The sequence below is a fragment of the Salmo salar genome, chromosome ssa10, assembly GCF_905237065.1.
Source record: "Salmo salar chromosome ssa10, Ssal_v3.1, whole genome shotgun sequence".
In the NCBI taxonomy this organism is placed as follows: Eukaryota; Metazoa; Chordata; class Actinopteri; order Salmoniformes; family Salmonidae; genus Salmo; species Salmo salar.
In genome coordinates this window covers 119,765,853-119,788,835 of record NC_059451.1, presented here as the reverse complement: position 1 = coordinate 119,788,835, position 22,983 = coordinate 119,765,853, and the positions used below count along the sequence as shown (strand labels likewise).

At 44.4% G+C, this 22,983-nt stretch overlaps 1 protein-coding gene across 6 annotated transcripts in view; it reads left to right on the top strand.

The window, feature by feature from the left end:
* Positions 1-749: 749 nt before the first annotated feature.
* The window catches only part of LOC106561737 (reelin), a 331,862-nt gene continuing 309,628 nt past the window's right edge, over positions 750-22,983 (top strand). For all 6 annotated transcript variants that reach the window (XM_045688533.1, XM_045688531.1, XM_045688530.1 and 3 more), the window contains exon 1: positions 750-1,388. In XM_045688533.1, coding sequence (XP_045544489.1) covers positions 1,142-1,388 — 247 coding nt within the window. In that variant the 5' untranslated portion in view covers positions 750-1,141. The remainder of the gene's footprint in view (positions 1,389-22,983) is intronic.

Below are 22,983 nucleotides of genomic sequence, written 5' to 3'. Positions count from 1 at the left end.
TTTGAGGTAGAGAAAAAAGAAAGATAGAGAGACAGAGAGAAAGATAGACAGAGTGAATGGTAGAGAGACAGAGACAGAGACAGAGACAGAGACAGAGACAGAGACAGAGAAAGAGAGAGAGACAGAGAGAGAAAGACAGAGAGAGACAGAGAGTGAATGATAGAGAGAGCGGGATATGGAAAGAGGGGGTTAGTATGGAGACAGACAGAAGGGAGGGGGACTAAGTGAGAGGGAGAGCTGAGAGAGACGGAGGGAAGGGAAGAGCTAAAGGAGGGGAGGGAGGGGTGATACTGGGTGAGAGAGGAGGAGATAGGCTGGATAGTGGATGGAGAAAAAGACAAAGAGAAGAGTGAATAAGCTGGGATCTCTCTCTTCTCTCAGAGAGCTCTATGTCTTGTATGGTGGAGATAAAGAAACCAACCGATGCAGGGCGATAAGACAGGTCTCTGGAGAGAGATGGATGGGTGCTGGGTGGAGTGATACAGTGGGATAGATAGAGAGGGATAGAGAGGGAGAGATAGAGAGAGCAAGGTGTAGAGAAAGAGGAAGAACAGAGAAAGCTGGAATAGAGAGAGGGAGTGAGGAATAGAGAGACGGACAGAGAGAAAGAGGGAGAAAGAGCTGGAGAGAAATCGCAGAATGATAGACTGACTGACAGAAAAAATGGGAGGAGAGCGCTGTAAGAGAGAGAAAGCGAGGGGGGGAGGCCAGCTCATAGAGCGTACAGCACGTGTGGAGCTGAAAGAGAGAGAGGGAGGGGTGGGTGAAGGGGAGGAGAGAGGGAAGCAGAGGGAGGGGGAGAGGTATTTAAACCGTGGAGCAGGACAGCACAGACTAGCTCTGAACTCCCACAGAGTAGACGGAAGAGAGGAGAGAAAGAGAAGAGAAGATAAGAGAAGAGGAACATAGTAATCAGAGTGCTACAGTCTGCTTATAGCCAGCCCCACACACACATATATCCACACACTTCCACAACGCAACCTCAGCCATCCAGCTGGACTTTCTTTCTCCAAGTTGACTCCAGCCCTCAAGCCATCTGGAGCTCTATCTGTGACAACCTTTTCCACCACGCACCACCACTCTCACTCTGCTCCTCCATCTCTCCCTCGTTCCCACTTTCCCTCGTTCTTCACGGGGGGGGATGGCACGGGCCTCTTTCGGGGGTGCCCTCGGCTGTGCCCTGCTGGCCCTGGTGTTGGCGGCCGGTATGGATTTGGGGAGTCCCCCTGTGGCAGGCTTCTACCCCCACTTCAACCCTTTCTTCTTCCTGTGTACCCACCATGGGGAGCTGGAAGGGTCCGGGGTGGCAGAGGGAGGGGGAGAGGTGCTCCTCACCCTACAGATCGCTGGGGACCCCAGCCACTACACTCCGGGACAGGAGTATCAAGGTAAGTTAGGCTGCCCACAGCACACCCCACAGTGGTAGGGTACACACCCAGGGTAAAATGATGTGAGTGTGTATGTGTATAGCCGGTGGAGACTGATTTTGTTATGTTTGATCATCTTGTGTGTGTGTGTGTGTGTGTGTGTGTGTGTGTGTGTGTGTGTGTGTGTGTGTGTGTGTGTGTGTGTGTGTGTGTGTGTGTGTGTGTGTGTGTGTGTGTGACCCGCTGTGTGTGTGTGTTACCCCGCAGTGTTTGACTGTGTGTGTCTGAATGTGAAGGATCATTTTTTTTGCATGGCTGATATCAGTCATTATCTTTATTAAGTTAAGAATAAATAGTTGTGTATCTATGGAATAACATTTTAGTGTTTTTCAAGCAGATTTCTTGCTGGCAATTCCTGAAAAATGTGGGGCATGTTTCCAACAGATGGAAGGAGAGGTCACTTTATGGTTGGCTGAATTTAGGTGGACAGTTGGATGTAGACAGGTCACTTTATGGTTGGCTGTATTTAGGATGGACGGTTGACAGTTGGATGTAGAAGGTCACTTTATGGTTGGCTGTATTTAGGTGGACTTGACAGTTGGATGTAGAAGGTCACTTTATGGTTGGCTGTATTTAGGATGGACGGTTGACAGTTGGATGGAGAGGTCACTTTATGGTTGGCTGTACTTAGGAGGGCAGTTTCCACAAGCATGGTTACATATGTTAAATGGTTACATATGTTAAATAGGAATTACGTTTGTCTGCTTTGTTCCACGGTTTGTGGTTATTTTGTTGAATTTGTTTTGCAATTTTATGAGTCGAATTTGAACAAAAGAATTTCGTACTATCATTCTAAATCACTATTAATCTTAATTGTTATATTGTTATTACTTACTTCCCAGTAAACCGGGAACATTCTCAGAACATTATCTAAGATTCCCATGAAGTTTCATTTATGGTTTTATGTAACGTTAGGATGATCACATCCCAAACACATTCAAAGAATGTTTATGTTAAACAATGTTTGTATAAAACATTTAACCTGATGTTGCGAGAATGTTCACAGGAACACATTTCGTCTGTTCTTCAAAGGTTTCCAGAATGTTTCATGAGGTTGTGGGAATGGTTTGGAGGGAGCATTGTGGGGACATCAACAAAAATATATGTTTCCATAACACAAAAACTGTCCAGTTGTGCAGATGATTCTACATTGAACAAAAATATAAACACAACATGTAAAGTGTTGGTCCCGTGATTCATGAGCTGAAATAAAACATCCCAGGAATGTTCCATACACACAAAAAGCTTATTTCTCTCAATTTGTGGGCAAAAAAAATGTGTTTACATTCCTGTTAGTGAGCATTTCTCTTTTGCGAAGACAATCCATCCACTTGACAGGTGTGGCATATCAAGATGCTGATTAAACAGCATGATCCTTACACAGGTGCACCTTGTGCTGGGGACAATAATAGGACACTCTAAAATGAGCAGCTTTGTCACGCAACACAATGCCACAGATGTCTGAAGTTTATATTGAGCGTGCAATTGGCATGTGACTGCAGCAAATACGTCCAACCGGCCTCACAACCGCAGACCACGTGTATGGCATCATGTGGGCGAGCGGTTTGCTGATGTCAACGTTGTGAACAGAGTGCCCCATGGTGGCGGTGGGGTTATGGTATGGGCAGGCATAAGCTACGGACAAAGAACACAACTGCATTTTATCGATGGCAATGTGAATGCACAGTGATACCGTGACGAGATCCTGACGCCCTTTGTCGAGCCATTCATCCGCCGCCATCACCTCATGTTTCAGCGTGATAATGCACGGCCCCATGTCGCAAAGATCTGTACACAATTCCTGGATGCTGAAAATGTCTCAGTTCTTCCATGGCCTGCATACTCACCAGACATGTCACCCATTGAGCATGTTTGGGATGCTCTGGATCGACGTGTACGACAGCGTGTTCCAGTTCCTGCCAATATCCAGAAACTTCGCACAGCCATTGAAGAGGCATATGGCGGTCACACAAGAGACTGACTGGTTTTCTGATCCACACCCCTACCTATTTTTTAGAGCCTAATGAATGTATTTAAATTGACTTATTACTTATATGACCTGTAACTGAGTAAAATCATAGAAATTGTTGCTTTTATATTTTTGTTCAGTATACAAAGATTATTTTTTGGGGTGCAAAAGACAATCACGTTATGTTGCAAGAATGTTCCTAGAACACATTACTGTCTGTTCTTTAAAGGTTCCCAGAATGTTTCTTTAGTTTGTGGGAACATTGTGTGTATATAACAAGTGATAGGTTCCCAAAACACTAAAAACTGTCAAGTTGTGCTGACATTCAGACAAAATTTGTATCAGGGTGCAAAAAAAAAACATTCCTTTGATGTTGCAAGAATCTTGACAGAACAGCCTTTCTGAGTTCTTTAAAGAGAAATCTCACAAACGTTCCACTTAATATTTATCATCTTCGGCAGTATCAACGTACAGAATGGTAAAATTGTACGTTTCTGTTTTTATTTTATTTCTATTTTTTTAATTTAACCTTTATTTAACTAGGCAAGTCAGTTAAGAACAAACGTTTTATTTTACAACGATGGTCTACTGGGGAACAGTGAGTTAACTGCCTTGTTCAGGGGCAGAACTACAGATTTTTACCTTGTCAGCTTGGGGATTCGATCAAAACTGCTCAGTTAAAAAGATGCAGGAAAATAAGTGTTTCCAATGACATCATCGGTCTGCGTCATGTGATTTTAACCAATTATGAGTAGGCATTGTCTAGTAATTGTCTACTAATTGGTTGATGATGTCATTGGAAACACTAATCTTCCTCTCTCTTTTTAACTACAAAACATAGCAACGCGCAATTTTCACATATGTTGACGTTTGGGGTGGTGTTGGAGATTATGAATATGAAGTTGAAAAATGGTGACATTTCCCTTCAAAGGTTCCCAGAACATTTAGTTAGGTTGTGGGAACAGTGTGGATACATTACAGGAAGTAAGTTCCCAAAACACAAAATATGTTCAACACAAAATACTGTACCTAATATTACCACAAATGTGTAGCAGATTGGAATACATCCCCATTATGTTTCTCTTCAGATTTAATTAGGGATAGGCATTCCGTCAATGGGACAGTTGATCATGCAGCGCCTTGTGTCACGATCACAGATTTTAGAGAAACATCAAATGTTGGTACATATAAGTGTCTTATAACGGCTGAAAGCTTAAATTTTAGTTAATATAACTGCGCTGTCCAATTTACAGTAGCTACTACTCTGAAAAAAATGACATGCTATTGTTTGAGAGAGCTCCTATCAACAAAACACTTTTTTCACCGCGATTGGTTTGATAAATTCACCTGTGAAGGTGAAATGTGTTCTTACATTCTGAAATCTTGCTCTGATTTATCATTCAAAGGGTCCCAGAGATAACATGAAGTGTCGTTTTGTTAGATAAAATCTCTTTTCATATCCTAAAAAGGTCCATATAGCGTGCACGATCGATTTTGTATTTCCACTCGTTCAATTTGCAAAGGAAGGAATCTGTGAAAATCTAACCCTAAACGTTGTTTCAACCAGTCAAATCACGTTCGTATGTATTCCTCAGAGATCCTAGAACGTAACCAGACTTCACTATATCATTAGGGGTGTAGTATATCCTACAGGAAACCAAATTTGGTCAGAGAGCGACGCCTTCATGGCACGCCGATGACGCGGCTGGTCTACACTTGATGGACTCTAACTTTGTCAAATAAGCACCAATCGGGGTCAAACAAAGATAGCTAGATAGCCAATGAGCTGGGCTTTACGGGAAACACTGTATCTGTCGCAAAATGTAGCTGCTAACCTTTTCCGACATCATGCCTTTTCCTTTTGGAGAAAAATTATAAGAATATTCAGAGTTATGAAGTTCTAAAAACTGTTTGTTTTGCAAATGTTGAACTTATAATATGGCTAATACTGGAAAAGCTAAGTCAAAGTCCAAGTATACAGATTTGACGATATTCTTGCAGAAAAAATGTCATATGAATGCAAATGTCTCCTTCATGATTTGCACAAATGTACCTTGGTGACTTCACACTAAATGTCATGTAGTTCGCTCATATTTCAAGTTATCCGTCTGAAACTTTGCACATACACTGCTGCCATCTTGTGGAGACCATCGGAATTACAAAAAATACTTAAGTAGGTAAGTCAGTTAAGAACACATTGTTATTTACAATGAAGGCCTACACCGGCCAAACCCAGACAACTGTGCAGCACCCTATGGGACTCCAAATCACAGCTGGTTGTGATACAGCCTGGATTGGAACCAGGGTCTGTAGTGACACCTCTAGCACTGACATGCAGTGCCTTAGACCGCTCCTATATGTATGTATTGGCATTACATATAGGCACACATTTTAATTTCATAGGACATTTGAACAGCATTGAATCATACAATCAGGAAATCCATGCTCCTACGAGTGCTGATCTACGATCACTTTTGTTTTTCAGATCATGAAAAATAAGACAGGAGGAACCATGTCGTTTTAAAGTAGAAATTATATTGGGTGCATTTTCTGAAAAGTTTAACAGTCAATTTTTACACAATTTTTTTTCTTCTTCCAGTTAGTCTCTATTCTGTATTTCTGACTGGATTTATAAATCTGGATGAAATTAAGACATCCTCTCTTCAAATATCTGAGCCAAAATGTCACTGTTTTCTTTATTATTATTTTCTTGTACGTGCTTCTTTTAAATACAGGCTCAGGACTTTCACAGTAAATAAGAAAACAATCTCAATTTCAATCAAAACACATACAAATTCATGCAATAACAATTCAGAAAAATTATGATACATAATAAACAAAACCAAATTAATGGTTCAATGGAATTTATTGATTTAAATGTCCAATGCATTATTTTATCTGAATATCAAATCATTTATGGGTAATAATGAAGTACCTTACTGTGATTGTGTTCAACAATAAAAGCAATAAAAGCGCAATAGCAAATAGTAAAATAAAAAATACAGTGTTAAAAGAACACATGAAGAGGATGGGAACTTCGAAATTATTCTGTGTCCTGATTGGCCATATTAGACTGACAAATAACACTAAGCTGCAGCTCTCCTTTGGTGGCATAAAGGGTTAATCCAAGTACAAATACCCTGTTTTAGGTCAGTTAGGATCACCACTATATTTTAAGAATGTGAAATGTCAGAATAATAGTAGAGAGAATGATTTATTTATTTATTTCAGCTTTTATTTCTTTCATCACATTCCCAGTGGGTCAGAAGTTTACTTACACTGAATTCGTATTTGGTAGCATTGCCTTTAAATTGTTTCACTTGGGTCAAACGTTTTGGGTAGCCTTCCACAAGCTTCCCACAATAAGTTGGGTGAATTTTGGCCCATTCCTCCTGACAGAGCTGGTGTAACTGAGTCAGGTTTGTAGGCCTCCTTGCTCGCACACAGCTTTTTCAGTTCTGCCCACACATTTTCTATAGGATTGAGGTCAGGGCTTTGTGATGGCCACTCCAATACTTTGAATTTGTTGTCCTTAAGCCATTTTGCCACAACTTTGGAAGTATGCTTGGGTTCATTGTCCATTTGGAAGACCCATTTGCGACCAAGCTTTAACTTCCTGACTGATGTCTTGAGATGTTGTTTCAATATATACACATAATTTTCCATCCTCATGATGCCATCTATTTTGTGAAGTGCACCAGTCCCTCCTGCAGCAAAGCACCCTCACAACATGATGCTGCCACCCCCGTGCTTCACGGTTGGGATGGTGTGCTTCGGCTTGCAAGCCTCCCCCTTTTTGCTCCAAACATAACGATGGTCATTATGGCCAAACAGTTCTATTTTTGTTTCATCAGACCAGAGGACATTTCTCCAAAAAGTACAACCTTTGTCCCCATGTGCAGTTGCAAACCGAGTCTGTCTTTTTTATGGCGGTTTTGGAGCAGTGGCTTCTTCCTTGCTGAGCGGCCTTTCAGGTTATGTTGATGTAGGACTCGTTTTACTGTTGATATAGATACTTTTGTACCTGTTTCCTCCAGCATCTTCAGAAGGTCCTTTGCTGTTGTTCTGGGATTGATTTTCACTTTTCGCACCAAAGTACGTTGATCTCTAGGAGACAGAACGCATCTCCTTCCTGACCAGTATGGCAGCTGGTCCCACGTTGTTTATACTTGTGTACTATTGTTTGTACAGATGAGCATGGTACCTTCAGGAATTTGGAAATTGTTCTCAGGGATGAACCAGACTTGTGGAGGTCTCCAATTTTTTTCTGAGGTCTTGGCTGATTTATTTTGATTTTCCCATGATGTCAAGCAAAGAGGCACTGAGTTTGAAGGTAGGCCTTGAAATACATCCACAGGTACACCTCCAATTGACTCAAATTATGTCAATTGGCCTATCAGAAGCTTCTAAAGACATGACATCATTTTCTGGAATTTTCTAAGCTGTTTAAAGGCACAGTCAACTTAGTGTATGTAAACTTCTGACCCACTGGAATTGTGATACAGTGAATTTTAAGTGAAATAATCTGTCTGTAAACAACAGTGAGAATAATTGCTTGTCATGCACAAAGTAGATGTCCTAACCGACTTGCCAAAACTATAGTTTGTTAACAAGAAATTTGTGGAGTGGTGGAAAAACGAACAAACCGTCAAACATTCTTACAACATTATAGGAATGTCCTGTGCAATTTAACTTAAACATTGTATGAATGTCATCACAGCTGGATAGTTTTAGTGCTTTGGAATCCTATCTCTTGTCATATCCCCATAATGTTCAACAACCTAAAGAAACATTCTGGGAACCTTAAAGAACTGACTAAATGAGTTCTGGGAACCTTTAAAGAACTGATTAAATGAGTTCTGGGAACCTAAAGAACTGACTAAATGAGTTCTGGGAACCTTAAAGAACTGACTAAATGAGTTCTGGGAAAGTTCTTGTAAGATCAGGTGAATGTTTTTTTTCACCCTAAAAAGAAACATCGTAGAATCATCCGCACAACTGGACAGCTTTTTTGGGGGTTTTGGAAACATATCGTTTATGATGTCCCCACAATGTTCCCACCAGACATTTCCCAGAACCTCATGAAACATTCTGGGAAACTTTAAAGAACAGATGTGTTCTTTAACAGATGTGTTCTAGGAACGTTCTTGCAACATCAGGCGGATGTTTTATACAAACATCCTAAAATAATCTGGACAGATTTTTTGTTATGAAACATTTGCCGCGACCAACATTTTTTTCTTTGGACTTTCACTGAATCAATTTTGGTTTGCTGGGATGAGATACGACTGTTTGGGACTGTTGTGTGTGCTGTGTTTGGATTTAGTAGAATTGCTGGCTGTGACACTGCAGAGCTGTTCCGTGTTGTGTTTGTGTGGGGCGGGTGGATGGATGGATGGATTTAAACGGGTGTTTATGTAAGTATTGATGCAGAGTGAAGTGGGACATTTGTTATGAGAATGAGCTGATGCCGGAGATAGCTGCTAGCTGGTGTTTTCTGTGTTGTGTGATCCCGCTGCCCCGCTCCTCAGTGTGTAGGTGGCTTTATATCCTCAGGACAAACTGACTAACGGAGAGATCACAAAAACTGAATGAGCGAGAACAAGAAGTGAGGGAACGAAAAAGAAAGAGAAAGAGAGAGAGAGAGAGAGAGAAAGAGGGGGAGGGAGGGAGAGAGAGAGAGAGAGAGAGAGAGAGAGAGAGGGGGGGGAGGGAGATAGAAAAAGAGGGAGGGAGAGAGAGAAAGAGCGAGAGGGAGAGAGGTTTGAATAACTTTAGTGGATGGATAGAGGGGATAGGTTTAAATAATTAGCATTAGACATGTGCTGCAGACAGGGATGGGGAAGAGGAAGGAGGGTGTGGAGGGAGGGAGCTATTTAAATCAACTGGGGCTGTGTGTGAGATCGGAGTTGAGAAGTAGGAGTAGGGGAGATTTAAATTACAGTGTGAGCTGGTTTGAGCTGATCAGATACGGGGATATGGGGACGGGGGTTGCATGTTTTGGCATATTTTGACAGCTCATTGTGGGTAGTACTTGGATTTGGAGGAAAGGGGTAAGCCAAGAAGATGGAAGCATAATGGGGAATGAGATAGTCATAGGTTGAGGCTTGGTAGTCCTTGTGCACTTAGGATGAAGTGTGCACGCTTGCCTGATGAAGAGCAAAGGACAAAGATCTTTATTTCCTCCCAAATGTGCCCCCCCCCCCCCCTTTGAGAAGGCTTTGAGGAGACTCCTATGTTAGGTACATCTACAGCTCATCCCTTGGCAGTAGTACCTGTGGATTACTAGCCCACTGACACCCCAATAAGATCAAATACTGTATGAAGAAATGCTATAGATGGAAGGAAAGTAGTCTAGAAACCTACCAAAAAAAAAACATTTAGACAGCAACAAATTCAATCCCTTTTAGACAATTTCCTGGAAAAACATTTCACTGTAATAGCGAAGGTGTAAATTTGGCAGTAGAAAAACAGTATAATTGACCTTTCAGCTTCCCTATCAAATCAAAACATGTCAAGCAGACAACCTAAGAAAATGAAAAAACGATGACAAAATGGTTTGATGAAGACTGCAAAAACCTAAGAAAGAACCTGAGAAGCCTATCTAACAAAAAACATAGAGACCCATAAAATCTGAGCCTTCACTATGGTGAATCATTAAAACTATACAGAAATACACTACGGAAAAAAGAAGGAACAGAACATCCGAAAACAGCTCAATGTGATTGCAGAATCCATAGAATCTAACCACTTCTGGGAAAATTGGAAAACACTAAACCAAGAAAAACATGAAGATCTGCATATCCAAAATAGGTAAACCACTTCTCCACTTTTTTGGCCTTATGTCAAAGAACAAACAGCAAAAACATATACATGATCAAATACAAATCTTAGAATCAACTATTAAAGAATATTATATTAAACAAATTCCCATTGGCTATACTTAAACTATTTAACATCATCCTTAGCTCTGATCACCCCAATCCACAAAAGTGCAGTCAAATTTGACCCCATAGCTACATTTGTTTAACCTTTATTTAAATAGGCAAGTCAGTTAAGAACAAATTCTTATTTACAATGACGGCCTAGGACCAGTGCTTTAACTGCTTTGTTCAGATGGCAGAACGACAGATTTTTACCTTATCAGCTCAGGGATTTGATGTAGCAACATTTTGGTTACTGGCCCATCACTCTAACCACTAGGCTACCTGCCACCCCCATTGAATGAACTACAGGACAAAATACAAACCTTCCAACCCAAAAAGGCCTGTGGTGTTGATGGTATATTAAATAAAAGTTCTGGCATCTACCCCAATATTTGGAACCAAGGACAGATCACCCCAATCCACAAAAGTGGAGACAAATTTGACCCCAATAACTTCCCGGAGATTTGCGTCAACAGCAACCTTGGGAACATCCTCTAAATTGTCATTAATAACTTATACATTTCCTCACTGAAAACAAGGTACTGAACAAATGTCAAATTGTCTTTTTAGCAAATTACCGTACGACAGACCACGGATTCAACCTGCACAGCCTAATTGACAAACAAACAAACCAAAACAAAGGCAAAGGCAAAGTCTTCTCATGCTTTGTTGATAAAAAGAAGAAGCTTTGACTCAATTTGGCATGAGGGTCTGCTATACAAATTGATGGAAAGTGGTGTTGGGGGCAAAACATACAACATTATAAAATCCATGTACGCAAACAATAAGTGTGCGGTTAAAATAGGCAACAACAAAAAAACACACATATTTCTTTCCGCAGGGCCGTGGGGTGAGACAGGGATGCAGCTTAAGCCCCACCCTCTTCAACATATATATCAACGAATTGGCGAGGGCACTAGAAAAGTCTGCAGCACCTGGCCTCACCCTACTAGAATCTGAAGTCAAATGTCTACTGTTTGCTGATGATCTGGTGCTTCTGTTACCAACCAAGGAGGGCCTACAGCAGCACTTAGATCTTCTGCACAGATTCAGTCAGACCTGGGCCCTGACAGTAAATCTCAGTAAGACAAAAATAATGGTGTTCCTAAAAAGGTCAAATTCCCAGGACCAAAAATACAAATTTCACATAGGCACCGTTACCTTAGAGCAAGAATTATAGCTACCTCAACTTAAACGTCAGCACCACAGGTAACTTCCACAAAGCTGTGAACAATCTGAGAGACAAGGCAAGAAAGGCCTTCTAAAATGAACATACAATTCGACATCCATATTAGGATGTGGCAAAAAATACTTGAATCAGTTATAGAACCCATTGCCTTTTATAGTTGTGAGGTCTGGGGTCCAACCAACCAACCAACCAACCAACCAAGAATTAACAAAATGGAACAAACACCAAATTGAGACTATGCATGCATTGGGACTCCAGAGTGGTGCAGCGGTCTAAGGCACTGCATCTCAGTGATAGAGGTGACACTACAGACCCTGGTTCGATTCCAGGCTGTATTATAACCAGCTGTGATGGGGAGTCCCATAGGGCGGTGCACAATTGGTCCAGTGTCGTTTGGCTGGTGTAGGGTGTCAACGTAAATAAGAATTTGTTTTTAATGGTGTTTATTGATAGGTTTCATTCTCCACAGCCTGTATGGATGAAATGAAATACAGTAATTGTTTTTCTGACCTGACCTTTATAGCTATCTCTCCTCTCATCACCTCCCGGTAAGATAATGCAGTTTTTATAGACTAAGTGGAGTGATCGAGATACTGCTGGAAGAAGAAGATGTGAAAGAGAGAAATGAACACACACGCAGGCATGCACTCACGCGCACACACACACACGCAAAAACAGCTCTTTATTTTGGTCATCTTGAGGCAAATGTAGTTTTTTCTCTTTGTTTTCATAGCCATTTTTCACTGCGCTGAGTATTGAGACTGTTGCACAGCTCCACGTCAGCTACAGATCCAAGTCTCATGTTTTTCATTTTTTCAATCCAGAGCTGTGGTTCTAAACATAGATAACAGGCACAGTAAAACCATTCAGAATGAGCAGAGTACTGCTTCTATACTGTACCTGAATTGTACCTGTTTTAACCCCTCTCTGACTTCCTGTTTTAACCCCTCTCTGACTACCTGTTTTAACCCCTCTCTGACTTCCTGTTTTAACCCCTCTCTGACTACCTGTTTTAACCCCTCTCTGACTACCTGTTTTAACCATCTCTGACTACCTGTTTTAACCATCTCTGACTACCTGTTTTAACCCCTCTCTGACTACCTGTTTTAACCATCTCTGACTACCTGTTTTAACCCCTCTCTGACTACCTGTTTTAACCCCTCTCTGACTGCCTGTTTTAACCCCTCTCTGACTGCCTGTTTTAACCCCTTTCTGACTACCTGTTTTAACCCCTCTCTGACTGCCTGTTTTAAACCTCTATGACTCACACACGCCAACCTGCTCATTCTCACAGAGGAACAACACACACATTCACACACATCCAGGCTGTATCACATCCAGGCTGTATCACATCCAGCCGTGATTGGGAGTCCCAAAGGGCGGCGCAAAATTGGCCCAGCGTCGTCTGGGTTTTGGGTAGGCCGGGTAGGCCGGTATTGAAAAATAAGAATTTGTTTGTAACTGACTTGCCTAGTTCAATAAAAGTTACATTTAAAACATTTTTTATTTTTTTTAATTTCAGGGAGGTAGATAGAGGGCAGTCAGGTCACCCATGATACCATTCATTATTCAACGTCCATCCATGTCTGAGGGCGACGGGAGATGACGTGTAAACGGTTCACTAGGAGAAACAGTGCTGTTACCTTTCCTTTTCGCTAAGGTGTTGTGGAGAGAGATGACGGATAAACGGAAGCATCTGCCTCTGATTTCATTTCAAAGTTTGCAAGTCGAATCCAGTGTTTTTTTTTTATATCCCAAACTTTAACCCTTACCTTAACCATTCTGAGTTTTCCTAATCGTAGAAAATCGGCGTTAATGTTTAAACTTAACCTTAAACTCTTTGAAATTTGACGATTGGAACAACTTTGCAATTTGATGTGTGCGAAACATGAACATCTAATTCTGATGTGAGACTGTGAGAGCGGGTTTCTTAGAGGGAGATAGAAAGAGGGGAGAGAGAGAGACGGAGGGGGGGGGGGCAGAGGGAGAGCGTAGACAATCTATGGGTATTTCAGCTCATGGCCATGCCAACAACACATATTGAATTAATATTTAGGGGGTTGGGGGGGGGGGGTTAAGGAAAAGGATGGTGGATGGAATGGAATGGCACTGTGGTGTCCTTGGCAAGTGAATGGAGATTTGCTGGAAAAAGGGAGGTAGAGAGAGAGAGAGAGAAGGGGAGAGAGAGAGAGAGAGAGAGAGAGAGAGAGAGAGAGGGAAAGAGATGTCGAGAGGGAGTAAGTAGAGGGGGAGAGGAGAGAGGGAGAGAGAGAGGGAGAGAGTGAGAGAGCGAGAGAAAAATAGAGGGGGAAAGGGAGGCAGAGAAAGAGAAGGGGGCGAGACAGAGAAAGAGAGAGAGAGACATGCCAAGGGGAAAGGGAGGCAGAGAAAGAGAGAGAGAGAGGCGGAGGGGGGAGGGAAGGCGGTTGAAAGGGAGGCAGAGAGAGACTGAACTGAATTGAGAGAGAAAGGAGGAGAGAAAAGGGAGAATGAGAGAAAGAGAAAGAGAGAGAGAGAGGCATGCCAGGGGGAAAGGGAGGCAGAGAGATAGAAGGGGGAGAGAGAGTGAGGGAAAGGGATATAGAGAAAAGGATAAAGCAAGTAGAGAGACAGGGGGAGAGGAGAGAGAGAGAGAGCAATAGGGGGAGACAGAGGAAAGGAAAGAGAGAAGGCTTGACTGTTTGCAATTGTGTCTGTGGCAGTAATTTATGCATTTTCCTTTGAATTTCTGAATCTGGGATTTGTGATGTTTGTATTTCGGATCAAAGCTTAGATCTATGTAATTGAGTGCTCCAGTATTTACAAGTGCTACTGTATTATTATGTGGCTGTATTTTGTATCCGTTTCTACTGCATGTGTACTGCATGTGTACTGCATGTGTTCTGCATGTGTACTGCATGTGTACTTCATGTGTTCTGCATGTGTACTGCATGTGTTCTGCATGTCTACTGCATGTGTTCTGCATGTGTACTGCATGTGTACTTCATGTGTACTGCATGTGTTCTGCATGTGTACTGCATGTGTACTTCATGTGTTCTGCATGTGTACTGCATGTGTTCTGCATGTGTACTGCATGTGTTCTGCATGTGTACTGCATGTGTTCTGCATGTGTACTGCATGTGTACTTCATGTGTACTTCATGTGTATTTGTACGTATTCTGTGGAAGAGTGTGATTGTAGTGTTTGCGTAGTTTCAGTGTGTGTTATGTGCTTTTGAACAGAGTACAGATGTATTTGTGAGACAATTTCTGTGTGCCAGCATGGGGGTTGTTGGGTCATTGTGAAGCACGGTTTGAGAGCCACTCACTCCCCTGCTGTGGCAGTCAGGCAAAGGTACGCTGCGTCTGTGTGTGTGTGTGTGTGTGTGTGTGTGTGTGTGTGTGTGTGTGTGTGTGTGTGTGTGTGTGTGTGTGTGTGTGTGTGTGTGTGTGTGTAACAGACCAGATTTCATTGTCCCTCTCCACTATAGAAATCTAAACAACGCTCAGCCACTTAATGGGAAGCAACACCACCACATGACAGAACACTGTTTAGAGTTGAGAGAGAGAGAGAGCGGGAGAGAGAGAGAGAGGAGAGGAAGGGAGGGGAGAAAGTGAATGTGAGAGAGAGAGAGAGAGAGAGAGAGAGAGAGAGAGAGAGAGAGAGAGAGAGAGAGAGAGAGGAAGGGAGGGAGAGGGAGAAAGTGAATGTGAGAGAGAGAGAGAGAGAGAGAGAGAGAGAGAGAGAGGGAGATTGGGAGAGAGAGAGAGAGAGAGAGAGAGAGAGAGAGAGAGAGAGAGAGAGAGAGAGAGAGAGAGAGAGAGAGAGAGAGAGAGAGAGTAGAGGAGAGGAGGGCAGGGGAGGGGAGAAAGTAAGAGAGAGAGAGGCACGGGAGAACGAAGGGAGAACGAAGCGAGAACGCTATAGAGGGAGAGAGAGATAAGGGAGAGGGAGAGAGCAAGTGATGGAGAGGGGAGGGGAGAAAGCTATTTAGCAGAGAGCTGTTTAGCAAACCAGTCAACAGCATCACGGGCCAAAATGACCATTGCTAATCTGACGATAGTAACAACGTCGTGCTCCTCCGTAATGGGTCCTTTCATATGTTAATCGCTGGAGAGACACAGAGAAACAATCAACACTTCAAAGAGATTTAGACCATGTCTCTTAAATGGTGACCGTCAATGCTCTGCAGTGATAGCATATCTGATTATAAAATACTGAAATACACTGCTATTTGCAGTCTGCTATTTGCACAGTAGTGCATTATCTACTCACCGTTGCGGAGGTGTCATGTTGACTCATGCCTGTTAAACAACATGCGACACATGTCTTCATGAGGGTTCCCAGTAGATACAAGATAACAGCAAGACAACCTCAGAGAGGCTTGTCAGAAATATGGTGGGCAGTTTCCTGGACACATATTGTGCTTAGTCCTTGACTAAGAAGCCCTTTCAATGGAGATTCACTACCCAATTATCTCGTATTTCGAAGGCGACCACAACAACATCAACATCAACAGCAACAGCAACAGAAGCAACAACAACAACAACAACAACAACAACAACATCAACAACATCAACATCAACAACAACAACAACAGCAACAACAACAACAACAGCAACAACATCAACATCAACAACAACAACAACAGCAACAACAACAAGAACAACAGCATCAGCAACAACAACAGCATCAGCAACAACAACAACAACAACAGCAACAACAACAACAACAACAACAGCAACAACAGCAACACGGTTAACAGAGAGGGAGACATCTTTAAGATTAGAGACAGACTTGTCTTTTTCCTGATTCCTACACGTCAACATCCAGCCTATCACCAGTCTCTTTACTGAGAAACAAGGCTCTCAAACGCAGAGAGACACTGAGAGGTCAGGGGTCATCTGAGACACTTGACAAACATTCAGAGGTCAAGTGTCGGAGGAGACATTTTGGAAGAAACAAGGCCCTTTTACTGCTACTGCTCTTACCAACTGAGCCGTCTTCACATCTTTGGTCAGCATGGTCGGAGCCTATTGACACTAATATCGCTGATTTATATTAATAACTATTTAGGGCTAGGGGGCAGTATCCTGAATTTCCGACTGACTGACGTGCCTGTTACTCAGGCCCAGAAGCCAGTATAGGCATATAATTGATAGCATTTGATAGCAAACACTCTGAAGTTTCTAAAACTGTTAAAATAATGTCTATAACAGAACTGATATGGTAGGCGAAAAATCCGAAGAAAATCCAACCAGAAATGTTGTATTTTTTCCAGCTCCCGGTCATAGAGAAAGCACTGTGTCTAAACCTGGGACGCTAAGGTGTCAGCCAGTGAACCGTCACATGAGGACATGCAGGAGACTGTCCTAGTCTTCAGCCTGGAGACAGTGGCCAGATTAGGGTAACAGGGAGAGGGGTGGAAAGGGCGATGGAGGGAGGAAAGAGGAAGGAGGACTTTAATAGAGCTATCTCCTGTTTTAATAGAGCTCTTGTCCTGTGACTCTCAATTCAATTTAACGGGCTTTATTGGCATGGGAAACATATGTTTACATTGCCAAAGCAAGTGAAATAGATTATAAACAAACGTGAAATAAACAATACAAAATGGACAGTAAACACTACACTCGTACTTTCTTTCTTTCTTCCTTTCACTCTCTCTTTCTCTCTCTCCCTCCCTCAATATCTCTCCCTCTCTCTCCCTCCCTCAATCTCCCTCTCTCTCTCCCTCCCTCAATCTCCCTCTCTCTCTCCCTCCCTCCCTCCCTCAATCTCCCTCTCTCTCTCTGTGAGCTGTGAGAGGAAAGCAAAGCACTAATAGCATCCTCGTTTCAGCCCCTCTGCCTCCTGCTGCTTAGTCTCAGTAGGTCACTGTACAGGGTGTGTGACTATAGAAGTGTGTTAAGTGTATCACTGTAGTGTGTGTGCATGCATGCATGTGTATCCCTGAGGACATAAAGGTTAGTTTGGGCGTTCTCCATTATGTCAATATGTAGCATTAGACCAAAGGAGACATTGAATGATGAATCTTGTATTCATTGACTGATGAGCATTATATTCATCCAGAGAGCTTCCTCTTTCTGAAAAGCAGATGGGTGAGAGAGCCTCCTCTTTCTGAAGTGCAGAGGGGTGAGATAGCTTCCTCTTTCTGAAGTGTAGAGGGGTGAGATAGCTTCCCCTTTCTGAAGTGTAGAGGGGTGAGAGAGCTTCCTCTTTCTGAAGTGCAGAGGGGTGAGATAGCTTCCTCTTTCTGAAGTGCAGAGGGGTGAGAAAGCTTCCTCTTTCTGTAGAGCAGATGGGTGAGAAATGTGAATGATGAGAATGAAAATTCATAGGGTAGATTTGTCTTTTGTCACACACACACACGCACACACAAACACACACACACACACACCCTTGAACACAGCATTTAACTCTTTAGTGGGTGATCCATCATGGCTGACAGACAGACAGGTCAGATCCGTTGCTCCACAGATTGAGCTCTAATGTGATGTCCTGATCACCATACTACTAAAAGAATCCTTTGTGTTCAGCTCAGACCGTGGTGTGTGACAGCCCGACATTAATGTGTTCCTCTGACTTTTTTGCACAAAAGCATTTGACGCCTACAAGGCACTAAGTGACCATGTCGTTTTCCGCTTCGTATCGTGCCTAAGAAACACTCTTTAGCCGGGTATCATTGTCCGCTTCGTATCGTGCCTAAGAAACACCCTTTAGCCGGGTATCGTTCAGAGTTGAGCTAAGCGTGTGCAAATTGAGTTGGATTAAGCCAGTGCAGTCAGAATACCACCTTTTAATCAGGAAGGATTCGACTGTAGGTTGTTTTTGTTTTGTGATGTCAGAGTGTGGCTGATTGGTTGGCTGGCTGACTGACTGACTGGCTGGTTGGCTGGCTGACTGGCTGGTTGGCTGGCTGACTGGTTGGCTGATTGGCTAGCTGGTTGGCTGGCTGACTAGTTGGTTGGTTGGTTGGCTGGCTGACTAGTTGGTTGGTTGGTTGGTTGGTTGGTTGGCTGGCTGACTAGTTGGTTGGTTGGTTGGTTGGTTGGTTGGCTGGCTGACTAGTTGGTTGGTTGGTTGGTTGGTTGGTTGGTTGGTTGGTTGGTTGGTTGGCTGACTGTCTGGCTGGTTGGCTGGCTTGTTGGCTGGCTGACTGACTGACTGACTAGTTGGCTGGCTGGTTGGCTGTTTCACTGACTGACTGACTGGCTGTCTGGCTGGTTGGATGACTGACTGGCTGGTTGGTTGGATGACTGACTGACTGACTGACTGGCTGGCTGGCTGGCTGGCTGGTTGGATGACTGACTGGCTGGTTGGATGACTGACTGACTGACTGACTGGCTGGTTGGTTGGATGACTGACTGACTGACTGACTGAATTACTGGCTGTCTGGCTGGTTGGATGACTGACTGGCTGGTTGGTTGGATGACTGACTGACTGACTGGCTGGCTGGCTGGTTGGTTGAATGACTGACTGACTGGCTGGTTGGATGACTGACTGACTGACTGACTGACTGGCTGGCTTGTTGGTTGGCTGATTGACTGACTGACTGACTGACTGACTGGCTGGCTGGTTGGTTGGCTGGTTGGTTGACTGACTACTGACTGGCTGGCTGGTTGGTTAGCTGACTGACTGACTGACTAACTGATTGGTTGGCTGGCTGGCTGGTTGGCTGGTAAGCCAAGAAACAGGCTTCTTTGACATTTCTGGAAAATGATTGTGTCGCATCAGGGCATGGAGAGTCGCCTCAGATAACAGTGACATTGTTAGCCTGCACCAATGTGCTTCCAAAGCAGTGTGTGTGCCAACATGGTGCCACCCGTTGCCAGGTGTGCAGTATATGAAGCAACAGATTTGATGCCAGCGAAAGGGAAGGCTTGCCAAACAGTGGTGTGTGTGTGTTTATGCCTTTACATGTGCGTGCCAGTCTTATCTGGGCAGCCGATGTTGGAACTCTTTTATTTCGTATTTTTTATTTCCGCCCGCTTTTATTTGGCAGCCAACACCAGAGAGCTCTTAACGAGGTAAATGTTGACTTGTGTTTTCGCTTTAGGCAGTGGGGCAGGTCAGGGCAGGCTGGGCAGGGCGGGCTGGGCAGGCAGCTCAGGGCTGGCTGGGCAGGCTGGGCAGGGCAGGCTGGGCAGGCAGGTAAGGCAGGTCAGGGCAGGCTGGGCAGGCAGGTCAGGCAGGTCAGGGCAGGCTGGGCAGGCAGGTCAGGGCTGGCTGGGCAGGCTGGGCAGGGCTGGCTGGGCAGGTTAGGGCAGGGCAGACTGGGCAGGCTGGGCAGGCAGGACAGGCAGGGCAGGTGTAGCTTTGGGGGTGGGTTGGTATTTGTAGTACAGGGATTAGCTTGATTCTACTGTACCTCTCTTTCCTGTCTTTCCTCCTCTATATAGCAGGCCTGTTTCACAGGCAGACAGGCAAGCTGGCAAGCAGGCAGGCACGCAGGCAGACATACAGACGTGTGGTGTGTAATCTGCATTTACCAGACCCCGGTTTCTCTGTGCTGCAGCAGGCCTTCTCGTTTGAAGGAGCTGGGGGAAGGGGGGGGGGGGATGGGGGCTCAGGCTGTATGGGGTTGGTGCTAATCTGACAGCCTGTGTCACGCGTCGTGTGCCGACTAGCTCCTTAGCGGCTCTCAGCCACACCGAGCCGAGCCACAGCTTCCTCTGTAGTCGGGCCGTGGGAAGGAACACTACACGGACTCCGCTGAATGCTATCAGCACAGACGACACACTGGCCCCAGGCTGGGATTACACACTTCTCAATGGAGATGCCTGATAGAGGAGGAACAGGAGCAAGAGGAGAAAGGATGAGGAGGAGGAGTTACAAATAGACTAGGAGGAACAGCCGTTCCATTCTCATTCTGAACAGGGAAGGAGGCCATCGGCAGCAAAGCTGATCAACACTGGTTACTGTTAAACCCCCCCAGAGACAAAAGTGAAGGAGGGCGACAAGACAAGCAAGAGCAAAGAGGGGAAGAGGGGGATGAGTGGAAGAAGAGAGAGGTTAAAAGGGACCCATCACTTCTGTAAAGTGCTGCTTAACTCAGCTCTGGAGGAAATGAACAGTGGACCCATTGTCCCTGGGTAGATTGTGATGCTGAGATATACTCATGGATATTAGGATGTGCAATTTATTCCCACAGATACTGATGGCAGACAGAGGCAGACATACTGATGGCAGACAGAGGCAGACATACTGATGGCAGACAGAGTCAGACATACTGATGGCAGACAGAGTCAGACATACTGATGGCAGATAGAGGCAGACATACTGATGGCAGACAGAGTCAGACATACTGATGGCAGATAGAGGCAGACATACTGATGGCAGATAGAGGCAGACATACTGATGGCAGACAGAGGCAGACATACTAATGGCAGACATACTAATGGCAGACAGAGGCAGACAGAGGCAGACATACTAATGGCAGACAGAGGCAGACAGAGGCAGACATACTGATGGCAGACAGAGGCAGACATACTATTGGAAGACAGAGGCAGACAGAGGCAGACATACTAATGGCAGATAGAGGCAGACATACTAATGGCAGACAGAGGCAGACAGAGGCAGACATACTAATGGCAGACAGAGGCAGACAGAGGCAGACATTAGGATGTGCAATTTATTCCCACAGATACTGATGGCAGACAGAGGCAGACATACTGATGGCAGATAGAGGCAGACATGCTAATGGCAGACAGAGGCAGACATACTGATGGCAGACAGAGGCAGACATACTGATGGCAGACAGAGGCAGACATACTGATGGCAGACAGAGGCAGACATACTGATGGCAGACAGAGGCAGACATACTGGTGGCAGACAGAGGCAGACATACTAATGGCAGATAGAGGCAGACATGCTAATGGCAGACAGAGGCAGACATACTGATGGCAGATAGAGGCAGACAGAGGCAGACATACTAATGGCAGATAGAGGCAGACAGAGGCAGACATACTAATGGCAGACAGAGGCAGACATGCTAATGGCAGACAGAGGCAGACAGAGGCAGACATACTAATGGCAGACAGAGGCAGACATACTAATGGCAGATAGAGGCAGACATACTAATGGCAGATAGAGGCAGACAGAGGCAGACAGAGGCAGACATACTAATGGCAGACAGAGGCAGACAGAGGCAGAGGCATACTGATGGCAGATAGAGGCAGACATACTAATGGCAGATAGAGGCAGACATACTAATGGCAGACATACTAATGGCAGATAGAGGCAGACAGAGGCAGACATACTAATGGCAGACATACTGGTGGCAGACAGAGGCAGACATACTAATGGCAGACAGAGGCAGACATACTGATGGCAGACAGAGGCAGACATACTAATGGCAGATAGAGGCAGACATACTGATGGCAGACAGAGGCAGACATACTGATGGCAGACAGAGGCAGACATACTGATGGCAGACAGAGGCAGACATACTAATGGCAGATAGAGGCAGACATACTGATGGCAGACAGAGGCAGACATACTAATGGCAGACAGAGGCAGACATGCTAATGGCAGACAGAGGCAGACATACTGATGGCAGACAGAGGCAGACATACTGATGGCAGACAGAGGCAGACATACTGATGGCAGACAGAGGCAGACATACTGGTGGCAGACAGAGACAGACATACTAATGGCAGATAGAGGCAGACATGCTAATGGCAGACAGAGGCAGACATACTGATGGCAGATAGAGGCAGACAGAGGCAGACATACTAATGGCAGATAGAGGCAGACAGAGGCAGACATACTAATGGCAGACAGAGGCAGACAGAGGCAGACATACTGATGGCAGACAGAGGCAGACATACTAATGGCAGATAGAGGCAGACATACTAATGGCAGATAGAGGCAGACAGAGGCAGACAGAGGCAGACATACTAATGGCAGACAGAGGCAGACAGAGGCAGAGGCATACTGATGGCAGATAGAGGCAGACATACTAATGGCAGATAGAGGCAGACATACTAATGGCAGACATACTAATGGCAGATAGAGGCAGACAGAGGCAGACATACTAATGGCAGACATACTGGTGGCAGACAGAGGCAGACATACTAATGGCAGATAGAGGCAGACATACTGATGGCAGACAGAGGCAGACATACTGATGGCAGACAGAGGCAGACATACTAATGGCAGATAGAGGCAGACATACTGATGGCAGACAGAGGCAGACATACTAATGGCAGATAGAGGCAGACATACTAATGGCAGACATACTAATGGCAGATAGAGGCAGACAGAGGCAGACATACTAATGGCAGACATACTGGTGGCAGATAGAGGCAGACATACTAATGGCAGATAGAGGCAGACATACTGATGGCAGACAGAGGCAGACATACTGATTGCAGACAGAGGCAGACATACTGATGGCAGACAGAGGCAGACATACTGATGGCAGACAGAGGCAGACATACTGATGGCAGACAGAGGCAGACATACTGATGGCAGACAGAGGCAGACATACTA